The sequence below is a fragment of the Macaca nemestrina genome, chromosome 8 (assembly GCF_043159975.1).
Source record: "Macaca nemestrina isolate mMacNem1 chromosome 8, mMacNem.hap1, whole genome shotgun sequence".
NCBI lineage: Eukaryota > Metazoa > Chordata > Mammalia > Primates > Cercopithecidae > Macaca > Macaca nemestrina.
Window position 1 is genome coordinate 51,596,425 of NC_092132.1, and position 18,218 is coordinate 51,614,642.

Here is an 18,218-nt window from a genome sequence, read left to right on the forward strand (position 1 = left end):
TATATCTAGTATTCTAACTATAAAGTATTAAAAATTCATATGGAATGGTTTCCAGTATTTTCTTAGATTTAATAGTAGAAACAGAAATTTTATAAATAAAAATTTTACCTGGTACATCTTTTTAGACATGTTTCACAAAAAGGTAAAATTTCCTAACTCCCCTATTTAAAGCTGTCCCCACTGTCCCCCATTCCTACCCTCCACTCTCCTCCCTTCTTTTTACTTTCTATCTCATGTCCCTGCTGCATCTCTTCACAGCACTTGGCACAATCTGTCATTTGTTCCTGTAACAGCATATCCATAAGCTCAGCACAGCATCCAGTACATAAAATGCACTTAAATATGTGAATGAATAGATAAGTGAATCTACAGTAGCTGACTGCTGAAAATGTTTTCCTACATACTCTATATACATATTTTATTTTATTTTATTTTATTATTATTTTTTTTTGAGATGGAGTCTCGCTCTGTCACCCAGGCTGGAGTGCAGTGGCGGGATCTCAGCTCACTGCAAGCTCCGCCTCCCGGGTTTACGCCATTCTCCTGCCTCAGCCTCCCGAGTAGCTGGGACTACAGGCACCCGCCACATCGCCCGGCTAGTTTTTTGTATTTTTTTTAGTAGAGACGGGGTTTCACCATGTTAGCCAGGATGGTCTCGATCTCCTGACCTCGTGATCCACCCGTCTCGGCCTCCCAAAGTGCTGGGATTACAGGCTTGAGCCACATCGCCCGGCATATATATACATATTTTAAACCTCTTTAAAGGATGTCAAAAACAGCAATATTCAAGGTTTAAAAATTAAAAGACACCACTTAAAAGCTGAAGAGGCTGGGTTTAAGGAAATAGAAGGAGTGAACAATAAAGCCTGACATCATTAGAATCAAGAAGAGTTTAGACAAATTTACAAAACTGTAACAGGTTGTTAAAGGAACTCTCAAAGATTCTTGACAAATATATAAACACTGATCATTTTAGAATATTACCATGGAGAGAAAAGGTTTACTATCCAGCTGACAGCAAAGTGAGATGCAAAGAATGAAGTTAGATGGTGGTGTCTGAGATTGCTAGGTGCTGTCCCAACAACCCTTTCTCCTTAGTAACAGATTCCTTCCTTGAGCAGGATATACTGCTGCCCAGCTGAAAGGTTCTAGTGCGGTTAGGTGTGGCCATGCTATTAAGTTCTAGCCAAGAAGATGTTGAAAGGCACTTCTGAAAAGGCTGTTAAAGAAAAGGTGACCTTACCTACTTCAATTCCCTCCTGTAACTTCATTGACCATTATGGACCATGAAGGGACTGTGGAGATGGAAGTCCCTTGTGGCTGGGCAGAAGGACAGGCTTCTGGGTCCTGACAGTAGCACTAAGCCACCATTCCACTCCAGCCCTGTACTTTGGACCTCTGCTCATCTTTTTCATGGGAAAGACAAGGTTCTCTTTGATTTCAGCCACTCTTATTTTGTTTTTGATTGTGTTATATTCAACCAAATATGAAAAGTTTCAGATGATACTGCTTTAGACTATCTACATCCAGATGAATCTGATATACTCACAAAATACATTGGTATATTGTACAAAATATTTCCTTACTATTACATTGATGGTAAACATCAAACCCCATAGTCTTTTGATTCTATCTTGTTTCCAATTCTAATATGTTTGTTTTCTTTTTCTGGTTGTCAGCTGTCCTTTACTAACTCTATCCCTGTAGTTTCAAGTTTGAGTAAGTCTCATCAATTTAAAATAAATATATATTTAAAAAGTTAATACACAGATTACTGAATACCACCACCTGGACCTAATTCTCTAAGAATATGCTCTCTTAAAAATATTTCAATCTGGCTCACACCTGTAATCCTGGCACTTTGGGAGACCAAGATGGGAGGATAGCTTGAGCTCAGGAGTTTATGACCAGCCTGGCCAACATGGTGAAACCCCGTCTCTACTAAAAACACAAAAATTAGCTGGGCATGGTGGCAGGCCCCTGTAATTCCAGCTTCTTGGGAGGCTGAGGCAGGAGAATCGCTTGAACCTGGGAGGCGAAGGTTACAGTGAGCCGAGATCACGCCATTGCACTCCAGCCTGGGCAACAAGAGTGAAATTCTGTCTCAAAAAAAAAAAAAAAAAAAAAAAAATCGCTGGGTGTGGTGGCATGTGCCTATAGTCCCAGCTACTCAGGAGACTGAGGCAGGAGGATTGCTTGAGCCCGGGAGGTTGAGGCTGCAGTGAACTATGATTGCATCATTGCTCTCCAGACGGGGAGACAGGGGAAGACTGTCTCTAAAAACAAAAACCAAACAAACAAAAATCTCAAAAGATCCTTAAAAGTAGGCTGTTCTAGGTAGATAGCTATTAGCCAGCTATAGGAAGTTAAAATTGGTCTCTCTAGAGGTCCTATCTTCATGTGCTGATTATAAAAGTTAAGGAAATTTTAAACAGAAGGACTCTTTCTGTTTATGAGTACCTGAAAGTTAGATGCTTGCTGCTGCTTCTTTCTTTTTCCTTTTTTTCTTTCCTTTTTTTTTTTTTTTTTCTTTATAGCCTCTACTAGATCCATGGGACCTGAGGCTAAAAAGACTTATTTTTACTTTTAGTCATTTTAATAAATATTTCAAGAAAAACTCCACAAGGGGTATGAGCAATTTGAGTAAGGTTTCATGATATATAAATAAATGTAAACAATAAGTTATGTTTCAAAAGAAAACAACATATTTAGGGTAGCTTATCTGTCCCTGTATTTACATATAAACTAAACAAGGAGTCTGTCCTATGACTATAAAGCTGCAGACTCTCAAAGGCCCTTCAGAGCCCCACTATCGACAAGAATGTGAACTCTGAAATCAGGCTGTCTGAGTTCAAATTCCAGTTCTGTCAGTTCCTAGTCACATGACTTCAGGCAATTTTTTTAGCCTTCCTGTGTCTCAGTTTCCTCATCTATAAAATGAGGATAATAACAGAGCTTATCTCTGAGGGCTATTATAAAGATTGAGGCATTATTAGGTATAAAGCAATTACAATTGTCCTTTAGTATGTTGGGATTGAGTCCAGAAACCCCAAGTATACCAAAATCCACCCATATTCAAGTCCCACATTCAGTCCTGCTGGAACCCATCTGTACAGAAAGTTGACCCTCTACAGATGCAGAATTTGCATTCTGTGAACACTGTATTTTCTACTGTCAATGAGTTCAAGTAGTTTAACCCCATGTTGTTCAAGGATCAACAGTAATTACACTTGATCTTAGCCTAAAGGCCAAGAAGTGATGGATCAACAGTAGTTAATCAGTACAGTGACTAACACAATGTAAGACTTGACTACTGGCTGGGTGTGATGGCTCACACCTGTAATCCCAGCACTTTGGGAGGGGAGGAGGGTCACCTGAAGTCAGGAGTTCAAGACCAGCCTGGCCAACATGGTGAAACCCCATCTCTACTAAAAATACAAAAAAATTAGCTGGATGTAGTGGTGGGCGCCTACAGTCCCAGCTACACAGGAGGTTGCGGTGGGAGAATTGCTTGAACCTGGGAGGCAGGGGCTGCAGTGAACCAAGATCATGCCACTGCACTCCAGCCTGGGCGACAGAGTGAAGACTGTTTCAAAAAAAAAAAAAAAAAAAAGAACTGACTATTAGCTTATTGCTCTTGTCACCTTCTTTCTGCTACAGAAAGAAGGATGTGGTCAATGTTTGATGATAATCAGTAAGTAAGCAGAGTTATAAATAAGTAATGTTACTTAGAAGTAATATTACCTGTATAATTCCTTACCTGTATAATTCCAATGGCTAGCCAAAGAGCAGCAGACACTGCATATCTCAAAATGCGGCTATAAGGAGCTACATAGCTAGATGGACTTCTAGAAAGACTAGAAGATGAGTCCATTAATGCCAAGTTCTTGAATCCCACAACCTGGAGTAAAAAGGAAAAGTAATAATTTAAACAGACATGGATAAAGAAAACTACTTGACTGAAAATAGAAAACCTCTCCCTACTCACCTTGAAAAACTAAAATATCCAAGTTTGTATAAACAGTAGAAAATCTAGATAAAAATAATTATTATCCAGTATCTTAACTACAAAGTATTTATTACACAATATTTAGTTAGTTCATTTGGCATTCTTCTCAATATGACTAAGGGTCAAATATAACCTTATTGTCATACACACTGACAGGAATACAAATTTAATTCAAAGGATAAAACTTTCATTAGTAAACTACCAATGAGGGAAACCAACAACTAGTATTTCATGAGTATTTGACATGTGCCAGGCACTGTACTAAACATTTTTATACTTTAAAACAGTATATTACAAAATGTCTTCTAAAGGGCATAAGTTCTTTGAAAAAATAATCTATGTTTAAATACATTTGGTCCATCCATTACACTCACTTCCATGCTTCCCACCCTTGTAGAATAAAGGCTCTGAGAAGTTTTACAGTAAAAGGTACTACATGATTATACTGAATCCAATATTTTCCAAACTTACTTGACTATAAAACTTTTTCATGTAACATCTTTTAAAGCTGAGGAAACTCCTAAACACACACACACACACACAACTTCAAAAAGAAAAGAAGTATGTGAGGTAACAGATAAACTAGCTTGATTTAGCCATTCCACAATGAATACATATATCAAAACACTGTATTGTAAACTATAAACATATATAAATTTTATCTGTTCATTTAAGAAAAACCAAAATACTACTTCAAGTGAATTTTGGAAGTATTGCTCATATTATTTAAAGGCTCTAAGGATACAAACAGTCTTCTACCAGTTTTACAAAAATAAAGGAAGGGAAAGGGGAAAGAGAATGGAAAGAAAGAAGAAAAAAGAGGGAAGACAGACAGACCTAAGAGTTAATGATTTATATTCAATCTTAATTAAGCAGATAATTCCTGAGAAAACCTATTCCCATATAAACGGTTTCCATGTTCAGTCTTATACTTAGTACTGAATACTTTCTTTAATAATTTCAACTAAATCCATGAACTGCAAATGTATAATAAATATGTTGCATCTTGTTCATTTTAGCCCCAGCTCTTAGCACAGAACATAGTCTATAGTAAGTTTTCAATAAAAATTAGTTGAAAAATATCAAACTTATAATAGTGATTCTAATGCAGGGGAGAATACGGATCAGGGAGTAGGGAGCTTTTTCAAAATATAGATACCTGGGGTTACCTCAAAGCTACTAAATCAAACATAGTCTCTAAGGGTGAGCCCGAGCATAGGTATTTTACAAAAGATCCCCGAGGGCTTCTGATACAAACTATTGGTTTTAAAGCCACCCCTTACACCTAAAGCAGTCAAACACACAGAGACAGGAAGTATTATAGAATGGTGGTTGCCAGGGGTTAGGTGTAGCAGGGAATGGGTACAGGGTTGTTTAAGGGGTATGGAGTTTCAGTTTTGCAAGATGAAGAGTTCTAGAGATGAATGGTGATGATGATTTTGCATGACAATGCGAATGTACTTAACACTATCTTTTTTTTTTTTTGAGATGGAGTTTCGCTCTTTTTGCCCAGGCTGGAATGCAATGGCGCGATCTTGGCTCACTGCAACCTCCGCCTCCCGGGTTCAAGCACTCCTCCTGCCTCGGCCTCCCGAGCAGTTGGGATTATAGGCATGTGCCACCATGCCCAGCTAATTTTGTATTTTTTGGGAGAGACAGGGTTTCTCCATGGTGGCCAGGGTGGTCTCAAACTCCCGACCTCAGGTGATCCGCCTGCCTTGGCCTCCCAAAGTGAGGCGTGAGCCACTGCGCCTGGCTGACTTAACACTATTAAACTCTACACTCAAAAATGCTTAAGATGGTAAACTTAAAAAAAAAAAATTGTGGTAAAATATATAACATAAAGTCACTCCTTTTTAATGGCTTCACAACAATATTTCAACCTTTAGAGAAATCTTCCACTTTCATGAAAACTTAGTTGGAATTATATTAGTTTAATATTTATAAGGTACATGTAAGTTGCATATAATCACATCAAAACAGTTTATACCTCCAAAAAGAAGAGGACAGTAAGTACTTGAAATAGTGAATTAATTTTTCTCACAGTCTGAATTTCATTCCATTCATTTGCTACAAAATATGTTCTCCATATGCTTACAGGAACAGTGGCACTTCGTACACCACCCTCACCTGGTCAGAAAAATAAAATGAGTAAAAGAATTCTACCTCCTTTGCTCTGCAAGGATAGCAAAAGAATTTTGGTACAAATGTATATTTCACTTACCTTCAACAGCTTTAAGAACCTTTCCTTTAGGTCGCTCCCAATCAATAAAGAATACATCTATTGTAATCTGCGATATGAGCTTATGCAAAAATTGTAGTGCCTGAGAATGACATATAATAAAACACCTGAAAGAGTACCAGCATTAAGCCTGCTTATAAAACCAATATTGACTCTTTAAGAAACATACTGTTATCACAAGAACATATACGTTTATAAGTGAATTCACATGAAGTTATAATACCACTAGGGGATCATTAGAAGCTCATCAGATAACCTGGAATCACCAAATTCACAGAATTTTCATATACATTTTACTTTACCTTCCCTTTTTATTTATTTCTTTAAAATAGGAATATGAAAAGAGGAGACATTTTTCCTCCTCACATAGGGACTTATATAATTGACTCTTTCCCAAAGATTCTAGAAGCACACCTCGTTTTGTAGATCAGTTGACTTCTTTATAAGTAAAGATATTTTCAACTATAGCTTGTTTTTCCTAAAGTTTTTGAATGCTCTGTCTGTTTTTTCTATTTCTGCTATTAAGATTTCTGATTTTTACAGAATGCGTTGTTGAAACACATCTTTCTCATTTATAGAAGCAATATGTTTAAACTGAGGCATTCTTTCTAGTTGCTGCATTATTGATCAAATAAAGGATAAAAATCTAAGTATGGGATACTTCACTTCGAGAAGCTCCCAGCCAGTGGAAAAAGGAGACACTTAATATTCACAGTACAATGGGATAAGGACTATCAAGAGGCATATAAAGAGCTTCACCTACATTGATAGAGAACACTGAGTTCAGGATGGGGGTCATAGGAAGAAAGGAGCAAAGGAATCTGGAGACAGACAAAACAGCTTTAAGATCTCAACACTTTATCCTTGATTAATGGAGACAAAATTCATGCCTGAAGACATTTTGTCCCATTGTGAATGTATCATCAGACTTTAAGGAAAGTTATATACTGAAATATCATTTTATCAAATAAGCCATACAAATTTATGGCTTCTTTGAAAAAAATATTTAAGGCAGATTTTCAGACTGAGCATCTACTACAAATAAAAGTAAATTTACTGCATAAAATAATTAATGCTTTCTTTCAAAACCAAAGTGAATTTCACACCAAAGATTTTTGAAAGCATTTTAATTTTAAAGACTTATTAGTTCATTAGCAGGCCTTTTAAATTTGGTAACCTGTCCTTTAAAACTTACCTTCAGAGCAAAGGCACATCCAACATAAGTGACAAAACGTTCTTCCTGAACTGGCATTGGTAGCAAAACAGAGACAGACTTCTGTGCCTATAATAAAAATTACTTGATTAAATATAATCACACAAAGTGTTTTTTTTTTTTTTTGGGAAAGGAGGGTCTCAGTATGCTGCCCGGGCAGGACTCAATTTTGGACTCACAGGATCCTCCCACGTAAGTCTTCCAATTGAACAAGGTTTTTCTTAAGCACAATTTAAAAACCAAAGAAAGCATAAAAGAGGAAGATAGCGATGTGATCGATAAGCTCAGCACACTCAAGGAATGGAGAGTTGGGCACTTTTCTTAATACTGTTGATCAAAAATTCTCCCAAACAAAAATAGTTCCTTTATAAAGAAAATTTTTCAATTATTCCGATATTGGCAGTTGGGGTAAATTCAGAAACTCACTCACTTTGAAGAAAATAAGCCAGTAAAGACCTGTTCCCACTGTGATGATAAAGAAAACATTGGCCAGATCACCAGCATAGTACACCAAGAATTTCATAACTGTCTGCAATTAAAAAAAACGAATTAACAGCTGTTTAAGACTCAATGTATAAACCACTTTTAGTAATATTACCACTTTTATACATCATCCACTACGTTTCTTAAGCCTGAAACCTCGTTTCACATATCCACATATGATCTGGCTATAAAGACCACCTGCTTCCTCCTCCTTGCTACCTTTTGGTTCCTTACCTTTCTGGCCATTCCTGGTAGCCTCTTTTTTCAACTCTTCTCATCTTTCACTATCTAAGAAAATTGAACTGCTTCCTAATTTTCTCTTAGTCCCCTTTAATCTCTCCTCCACACTAACACCAGAGTTAGTTTTCTAAAATGTGAATTGGATTGTGTCACTTCCCTTGTTAAAAATGAACAACTCCTCACTGCAATATAAATTCCTGATCCACAAGGTCTTTCACAATATGGGCCAAAATTAACTTTTTAGCCTCATCTGCCAGTTCTAGTCATGTAGTTAGTCAATGACTAACCACTCCATACTTTCATCTCGAATATTTTGTGGAATAAAATGGGCATTGTTTTACCAAATATTCTTCTCTTTCTCTCTCTGGCAAGCTCTCATGATTTCTGAGAGCACAGACTATGTCTGTCTTTGCTCACTATCACATCCTCTAGTTCCTGGCAGAGTGCCAGACACTTAGACAGTAGAGCCTCAGTGACTACTGTAGAATGAAGAGATAATCCCACTTAAAGTTCACTTCTCTAGGAAGCCTTTCTGGACTATCCCAAGTAGTAAATCAAGTCCCCCTGCTGATTCCTTAGCTCACTGGCTTTGGAATCAGAAAGATACTTTGGTTAAAGTTACCCGGTAACCTTTCTCATGTTCTTCATCGGCAAAATGGAAATGTCTATTACTGAGTTGCTGTAAAAATCAAGCGAGTAGAAAATTTAACCTTTGCCTCAATTTCATCATGTGTAAAATGCGAATAATGATAATAACCTAACTTCAAAGAGCTACTGTGAGGATTAAGAAAATTACATACATAAAGCTTTAAAAAGTGCCTGGTACATGGTAAATATTTTTTAAATGTTTGATAAAAATAAAAGGTTAAATATGAAGTGAAAGTATAAAGTTAATAGAATAAAATGTGGACTATCTTTGTGATCTTGATATAGGGAAGGTTTTCCTAAACAAGATCCTAAAAGCACTGAAAAAATATTCAGATATGATGATATCAAAACTAAAAGTTTCTGGCCAGGCGTGGTGGCTCATGCCTGTAATCCCAGCACTTTGGGAGGCCGAGGTGGGTGGATCATGAGGCTAGGAGTTCAAGACCAGTCTGACCAACATGGTGAAACCCCGTCTCTATTAAAAATACAAAAATTAGCCAGGCAAGGTAGTGCATGCCTGTAATCCCAGCTACTCAGCAGACTGAGGCAGGAGAATCACTTGAACCCGAGAGGTGGAGGTTGCAGTGAACCAAGATCGTGCCTCTGCACTCCAGCCTGGTGACAGAGTGAGACTCTGTCTCAAAAAAACAAACAAAAACAAAAACAAAAACAAAATCAAACCTGAAAGTTTCTGTTAAACAAAGGACCACATGGATAAAAATGACAGATGGGTCACATATTTATTTGTTCATATATTTCAACATCAGAAACCAAAAAGGGGTTACTATTTAGAAAATAAAAAAAATCCTTCACATAAACAAGAAAAACTGGAAACATAATAGAGAAGTAGGCAAGGGATATAAACAGGCAGTTAACAGAAGGAAAAACCTGAATGATTAAAATGTATATGAAGAGTACAGAGAAATGAAAATGAAATCAACAGTGACATACTACTATATGCCATGAGATTGGCAAAAATTGGAAAGGCTGGAAAAATATCAAGTGTTGCCAAGTTTGTGCAGAAATAAGAAGAGCATTGCTGGTAGGAATATAGACTGGCATACAGTATGGTGGGAAGAAAATGAGGTATGCATTTACCATATGACCCAGCAATACTTATCCTAATTACATACCCCAGAAAAATTCAATGCAACTTCTTTACTTATCCTCTAGCTGTGTCTTATGAAAAGGATCCAGAAGAGTCAAAAGATTAAAATATTATTTAAAAACCGCTGAGATTATACCTGTAAGTCAATCATGGGACTCCCAATGCGCCTCTTCCATCCTGCTGTCTTCAAAAGAGATGCTAAAACAGCTAGCCCACCCAATACACCCAAAGCAATCTAAAAAACAAAAGAACAATTGAGAATTTATGTAATTTCTCTCATTGGTGTTCAAAAACACTGTGAACAGAAAGTAAGGAAGTGCTCAAAAAAATGGTGGGGTGGGACATGTTGAAAGGACACAGGAGTCAAGTTGGAGGAACTTGTAATGGCCAAATGTGGGACAATTTGAACAAGAAAACAAATAGTAACATATTATAATTACTAGAATAAAATAAATACGAGTTCACACTGATTTAAAAATAAATAATCGAATAAATAATGTGAGCAAAGGGAGAGTTTCTCCTTATAGTAAAGTTCCAAATAAATAAAAAAGTAATTAGGGAAACAGAAAATCACCATCAGGCAAATATCACAGTGAAACTTTCTGCAGGTAAGAATCATCAATCGATGCTATTCAATAAAATTAGAGGGCTGGGTGTGGTGGCTCACGCCTGTAATCCCAGCATTTTGGGAGGCTGAGGCGGGTGGATTGCCTAAGGTCAGGAGTTCAAGACCAGTCTGGCCAACATGGTGAAACCCCGTCACTACTAAAAATACAAAAAAATTAGCCTGGTGTGGTGGCATGCACCTGTAATCCCAGCTACTAGGGAGGCTGAGGCAGGGGAATTGCTTAAACCAGCAAGGTGAAGGTTGCAGTGGGCCGAGATCACACCACTGCACTCCAGCCTGGGCAATAGAGTGAGACTCCATCTAAAATAAAATAAAATTAAATTAAGAGGGCCGGCTGGGTGCGGTGGCTCACCTGAGGTTGGGAATTTGAGACCAGAATGACCAACATGGAGAAACCCCATCTCTACTAAAAATACAAAAATTAGCTGGGCGTGATGACACATGCCTGTAATCCCAGATACTCAGAAGGCTGAGACAAAAGAATCACTGAGATCATGCCATTGCACTCCAGTCTGGGCAACAAGAGCAAAACTCCATCTCCAAAAAAAAAAAAAAACAAAAAACGAGAGGGGGAGAATAAGAAGAATAGAAGCAGGATGTTTGCATAATTTCAAAGAATCTTCCCCATGAGATACTTATTTTTATTTATTATTATAGCATCACTTTGATGGCATCTTTGCCAAAACTATATGAACTCAATTTGATCATGGGAAAATACCAGACAAACCCAAATTAAGGGCCAAAATAATGGACCAGTACTCTTCAAAAGTATTACGGTCAAGAAAGACTAAGAATCTGTCACACATTGTAAAACACTAAGGAGCTATGACAGCTAAAAGCAATATGTGACGCTAGATTGGGTCCTAAAACAGAAAAAAATTCAATAGTGAAATTCAAATAGCATGTAGATGAGTTAATAGGACTACATCAATATTAATTTCCAGATTATGATCATTGTGCTAAGGTTATGTACGCTAACATTAGGGGAGGCTGGGGAAAGAGTATCTGGCAAATTTGTTTTAGCAACTTTCTTGCACATCTGAAATTATTTAATTATAAAATACACTGTATATATTTTAATAGGTTAAAATAAACTTACATCTGTCTGGACATGTGCTTCTCCATGATCCATTTCGTATGTGACTGAGAAAGAAACCTGGTATTTAAAACAAAACAAATTAGCTATACTGAAATTATGTAATACAAACTTACTTTTCTTATAAAAACACATTTGTAGCTGGGTTTTACCATAAACACTATAGTTTCTAACTATCAATATTATTAGAGTTGACCTTTACTTACATGTAAATAGATATGCTTTTGAGAATTATTTGTGCTACTTTAAATATCTCTTTCACGCACATTAAAAACGGGGCTTGTTAGGAGATAAGTTAAATTCATGCACAGACTAATCATATTTCATTTTCTGATAGACTTCTGTAACTGAGGAATTTGACTAAACTTGTACATTAGGAATTTAGCAACTGGGTAAACCACCAGTTGCTAAACCATAGATTAATCAAAGATCTGAACAAAATCTTAAAGATACCACTACGTTAAGAGACAAGAGAAAGAAGAACCTAGTAAAAGGTCAGAGAAGAGGACTGTGAGGGGTAGGAGAGGAAGATACTTAAGTCTTACCATGGTCACAGAATAGGGAGTTTCAAGAAGGAGGAGGACATTGAGTACAGTTTCAAATGTTGTATAAATGTCAAGGTAAAGAAAGCCACTATACGTGGAAACCATCGCTGACTTTCATGAAAGAGGTTTTCAAAGAAGTAAATGGCAAGAGCCAGACTGCAAATGATGAAAGAGTAAATGGTTGGGAAATGAAGAGATACATTAGCAAGCTGGGCAGCTGGCAGAACTGAATAAAATGTTTGTTTGTTTGGTTGGTTGTTTTAGTTTGTTTTTAAGATAAGGAAATCTGAGAGTTTTTATAAACAAAGGAAAGGGACTCGCAGAGAGGCTGTCTGAATAAGACATTAGGGATGGAACAGGATATTGGAAAATGTACTATAAATGAGTTTAGATAGAAGATTAGTTTAGGAAGAGAGGAGGGGACCTTCTTTCTTGGAAACAGGAACAAGAAATGGGAAGGACAATGAAACAGAGATTCTGAAATATTAAAGAGGAAATCTTAAGGAATTCATGTTAGATGGTCCTGATCTGCTCAAGACTAGATAAAGAGCAGAGACATAGTTGGATGTTTACAACTGATGTAAAATTTTGCAACAGCTGCCATGAGAAATTAAGAAATGATGAAAGAATTGTATATTTTATAATTAGAATAATTTGAGGTAGACTTCATGTAGTTTCATGACTTAACTTTTTTTTTTTTTCTTTTTTGAGACAGTCTCACTCTGGAGTGCAGTGGTGCAATCTTGGTTTACTACAATCTCTACATCCCAGGTTCAAGCAACAAGAATTCTCCTGCCTCAGCCTCCCAAGTAGCTGGGATTACAGGTAACCACCACCATGCCCAGATAATTTTTTTTTTTGTTATATTTTTAGCAGAAACAGGGTTTCACCATGTTGGCCAGGCTGGTCTCTAACTCCTGACCTCAACTGATTTGCCCACCTTGGCCTCCCATAGTGTTGGGACTACAGGCGTGAGCCACCACAACCAGCGGACTTAACTTTTTTCTATTTGTTATTTTTCAATTTATCAAGGCTTAGTTTAGAATTATTTTGGACAAGAATAATATTTAAAGAAAAGACTCAGAAGTGTTTTACATTAAAATAAATATATATATATATACATACACACACACACACACACAATTATTTTATTTTATTTTTTTTGAGACAGAGTTTTGCTCTTGTTGCCCAGGCTGGAATGCAATGGCACGCTCTTGGCTCACTGCAACCTCCTCCTCCCGGGTTCAAGTGATTCTCCTGCCTCAGCCTCCCAAGCAGCTGGGATTACAGGCATGCACCACCATGCCTGGCTAATTTTGTATTTTTAGTAGAGACAGGGTTTCACTATGTTGGTCAAGCTGAAAATAAATATATTCTTGATTACTCATAACACCCCTCCAGGAAGTTTTAAACCAGGCAGTCTTTTGTTGTTACCAAGTATGTTTTGGATTTTCTTCTCCTCTCATTACAGTGTATGCAAGCTCGGTCAATGGAAACTAATTTTAGCACTGGATTAGGTAATACAAATGAGGATGGAAAATCTTTAAAAGTTATACTACATATGTATTTTTACTTAATTAAAGTTTGAATCCAATAGCAGTCAAGTACAAGTACAAGCACAATAGAGAGGCCAAAAGCACCGGCTGAAGGAACTAGAATATTAAAATACAGAAGTAAAATAGTAGAAATTCAAAGTTCTTACAGAGTTTGGAGGTAAGAAATGCTATGCTCCACTTCTCATGTTTTTACAGAAAGAAGGGAATAGCCACTTAATCTCTAGGAGGAAAAATATAGAAGAATTACCTCTGTTTTTTTACCTCTATCCCTCTCTCATTTATCCCTCCTCAAAGCAAGATGCTTTATCTGACTGGAGAAGTTGAGAAGAGGAACTGAGCATGTGTAGCTCAACCTTCTCTAAGCTCATTCTCTGTAGTGCAGCCTAAGAGGTCTCGCTTCCATATACAGGCCCACCCAGGCAGAAGAGGCCTTCTGTCCTGTAGTTAAGTTTAATTTAGTTGACGAAGTAGTGGGAAACCTATTTGGCTGCAGGTCCAAACTACATCCTCTAGTTCATGTTAGCTGTACTAGTTATAATGCTGATAATTATCATCTCCTTCTGCCTGTTGAAGTATGTCTCTATTAAGTAGGTCACAGATTGGTGAGCACACATATGCCCACTGTAAAGTCTGAGTTCCTGGCCTAATTGGGCAAAGACATAAGATTTTTTTTTTTTTTTTTTTTTTTTTTTGAGATGGAGTCTCACTCTTTTGCCCAGGCTGGAGTGCAGTGAAGTGATCTCGGTCTTGGCTCACTGCAACTTCGCCTCCTGGGCTCAAGCGATTCTCCTGCCTCAGCCTCCAGAGTAGCTGGGATTACAAATGCGTGCCACCACCCCCGGCTAATTTTTGTATTTTCAGTAGAGACAGGGTTTCACCATGTTGGTCAGGCTGTCTCAAACTCCGGACCTCAGGTGATCCGCCCGCCTTGGCCTCCCAAAGTACTGGGATTATAGGCGTGAGCCACCGCACCCGGCCCACAAAATCTTAACAAAAGCAAGGTGGCCAAAAAGAACAGGAGCAGACATTGCACACCTCAGCATACCCCAGTATCCCGAACAAGGATACTAGGCTGCTGGTGAGACTTCTACTGAAAAACATAATCCATTCTTACTTTTTTATACTCAGGATCCATACGAACTCACCTCTCACCATTATTAGTAAAAAATAATTAAGACTTGACTATATGTAGAGAAAGGTTTATTTAGAACTTAAAAAAAAAAAAAAGACTGTCTTTTGACCAAAATGTAAACTGAATCAGTATTATACTCTATTTATACATACAAGGGCACTGATTAGTCAGGAACTCACCTTCACAGACTGGCTATTGGCGTCTTTGATATCAATGTCACTGTAGGCAATGGTGATTAAGGGAGGGTAGATGTTTCCATTTATTGTGTTGGGTACAAGGTGGACGCTATTTAAAAGAAAATACATTTATAGTAATCAGTATATCTAGGCCCTTAAACATACATTTAATTTACCATTTGTTTTGAATTTAATATGAATTGTCTGATGATCTCAGAACCAATCAGTTAACAAGGACTAAGGAAGGTTACACATAAACTAATGATGACAACATAAGCCATCTTCAGTGATCAAGACTTGAACATTAAAATATACCATCTGATGGTGTAAGATTAAAGAAAAAACAAACTAAAAATGTACCATCTGAGATAAATTAGAAGCTCAATCCAAGTCCTATGAAGTTTACAGATGAAATCACTGAAGAACTATAAACTATCTTTGAGGAATAATCAAAAGTACAGTGCTACATGAAGCCTAAAGAAAGGCAGATAAGATCTTGATTTCAAAAGAGAAAGATGAATTCTTAACAAAATAATATATGTCAAGCCAGGTGCAGTGGCTCATGCCTGTAATCCCAGCACTTTGGGAGGCCAAGGTGGGAAGATTGCTTGAGCCCAGGAGTTCAAGACCAGTCTGGACAACATAGCAAGACCCTGTCTCAAGATAAACAAATAAATAAATTTTTTAATTAAAAAAAAAGTGTCAGCTGTAATATGGTTATGGCACAAAGTGAGGTTCATTTTAACAAATTCAATGCATTAGTACTGTATAGTTTGTGAATTCAAAAGGAAAGTGCCAATCACTAGGGGCCACCATGGTTTCATCAAGAACACATCAAGTCTGACTAGGTGCATTTTCATTTTTACTAGAATACCGTATTAGCAGATTGAAGAAATGCTGAAAACACAGTACATTTGGATTTCAGCATGATACATAACAAAGTTTCTGCACTGTTTACCTCATAAGATTATGAGAATCAAAATGAAACAACTGAAAAAAAAAGTATATTGAAGTACTTCAAAGTACCAAACTACTGTGAGATGATGGTGTTGATTTTTTTTTTTTTTTTGAGACGGAGTCTTGCTCTGTGCCCCAGGCTGGAGTGCAGTGGCGCGATCTCGGCTCACTGCAAGCTCCGCCTCCCCGGGTTCACGCCATTCTCCTGCCTCAGCCTCCGGAGTAGCTGGGACTACAGGCGCCCGCCACCTCGCCCAGCTAATTTTTTTCTTGTATTTTTAGTAGAGACGGGGTTTCACCGTGTTAGCCAGGATGGTCTCGATCTCCTGACCTCGTGATCCGCCCGTCTCGGCCTCCCAAAGTGCTGGGATTACAGGCTTGAGCCACCGCGCCCGGCCTATGGTGTTGATTTTTATCAGTGTATTCAAGGTACACATCATAAAACATTACAGTGGGAAAGTCACTAAGATTTTAGAGATCTCACACTGGAAAAGAAAGAGAAATTTAAGTGGTGCAGTACTAACCTAAGGTACGATCACAGTTAGGTTATCCTAGGAAGAGGGGGGTGTTGATAATTAATCTGGGTAAACCCAGAACAAAAGTCACTGAAAGAAATGAGGATAGGGGAGTCCTAAATATCACCAACCATCTGGCAAGCTCTTTCTAAAACACCAATTTCAGCTCACTGGTATTTACTTAGCTATTCACAGCCCATTCTAATTCAGCAGGTCTAGAGGGGGACCTGGCATGTGAATTTTGACCTAACTCCTCACTCTTCTGTTATAGTTTCCCCCTTGGCTATTCACTTTTACTGGTCTATGCCAATCTACACATATACCTAAAATAACCTGACCAACTTCCTTATTGTTTTCATCTACTAATGACTGGCAAACACTTCCATTATATTTTCCCATAAATAATATCATTAGACATTTGTTTACCTCAGTGATATTTGGGTAGCAACTCGAATTACTCTTGGCTGACTTCCTAAGTCATTTTCTCGTCCACTTACTGCATCCACTAAGAAAATGCGCCGAGTTAGAAGCCACTTGCCAGAGTTGCTGTCTTTTATTATAAAAAGAAAAAAGTTTACTGTACAAATTTAAAAGATAAAATTATTGTTTTAGATAAGATGGCTGCAAAAAGCTACTAGTATAAGAAACACCTGACAATGGCCTTCTCTAACTCATGTGAATGTCTTCTGATTTTTTTTTTTTTTTTTTTTTTTTAGAGTCTCACTCTGTCGCCCAGGCTGGAATGCAGTGGCGCAATCTTGGCTCACTGCAAGCTCTGCCTCCTGGGTTCACACCATTCTCCTGCCTCAGTCTCCCGAGTAGCTGGGATTATAGGTGCCTGCCACCACACCCAGCTAATTTTTTTGTATTCTTTAGTAGAGATAGGATTTCACCATGTTAGCCAGAATGGTCTTGATCTCCTGACCTCGTGATCTGCCTGCCTCAGCCTCCCAAAGTGCTGGGATTACAGGCGTGAGCCACCGTGCCCGGCCTCTTTTGTTTTTTTTTAGACAGGGTCTCACTCTGTTGACCAGGCTATAGTGCACTAGCATAATCATGGCTCACTGCATTCTCAACCTGGGCTCAAGTGATCCTCCCACCTCTGCCTCCAGAGTAGCTGGGACTACAAGCTTGCACCACCACACCAAGTTAATTTTTTTTTTTTTTTGTAGCAACAGGTTCTCATCATGTTGCCTGGGTTGGTCTTGAATTTCTTGGCTCAAGCAATTCTCCCCTCTTGGTCTCCCAAAGTGCTGTGATTATAGGTGTGAGCCACTGCGCCTTGGACTTGAATGTCTTCTGATTGTTTGAACTTTGCATAAATTTGGAAGGCTTTTCCCTGCAAATTACCTGAAAAAGCGGAATTTTATAATATGAGTAATAACAAAAGAAACTAATTTGTCCAAAAAAGCATATTCAGGACAGCTTGAAGAAAAAGCCCCAATTTACAGTTATACTAATGTTTCTCAGGATATACCCTCAGCAACAGTATAATTTCTTCACGATATGTCTGGTAATAAAATTAGTAAAAGTTTCTAAATCCACCATCAATATATTGTTTTATTTTTTGGTACATTGTATAGAACCATATAAGAGAGAATTCATGACCTTTCTTATGTGGTTTATTAAATTATCGTGTAGGTTAACTTATTTATTGATTTCTGCTCAGG

General features: G+C 37.7%; 1 protein-coding gene across 10 annotated transcripts in view; it reads right to left on the reverse strand.

The window, feature by feature from the left end:
• The window catches only part of LOC105497251 (transmembrane protein 67), a 63,672-nt gene that overhangs the window by 14,645 nt on the left and 30,809 nt on the right, over positions 1–18,218 (reverse strand). For all 10 annotated transcript variants that reach the window (XR_011606882.1, XR_011606880.1, XR_011606881.1 and 7 more), the window contains 9 exons: positions 16,975–17,098; positions 15,080–15,185; positions 11,671–11,727; positions 10,080–10,178; positions 7,895–7,993; positions 7,447–7,533; positions 6,234–6,333; positions 6,000–6,139; positions 3,761–3,901 (listed from right to left, as the gene is read on the reverse strand). Coding sequence is in view for 6 of the 10 variants with exons in the window: in XM_011768232.2 (XP_011766534.2) it covers positions 3,761–3,901; positions 6,000–6,139; positions 6,234–6,333; positions 7,447–7,533; positions 7,895–7,993; positions 10,080–10,178; positions 11,671–11,727; positions 15,080–15,185; positions 16,975–17,098 (953 nt within the window). In the remaining 4 variants the exon portion in view is untranslated. The remainder of the gene's footprint in view (positions 1–3,760; positions 3,902–5,999; positions 6,140–6,233; positions 6,334–7,446; positions 7,534–7,894; positions 7,994–10,079; positions 10,179–11,670; positions 11,728–15,079; positions 15,186–16,974; positions 17,099–18,218) is intronic.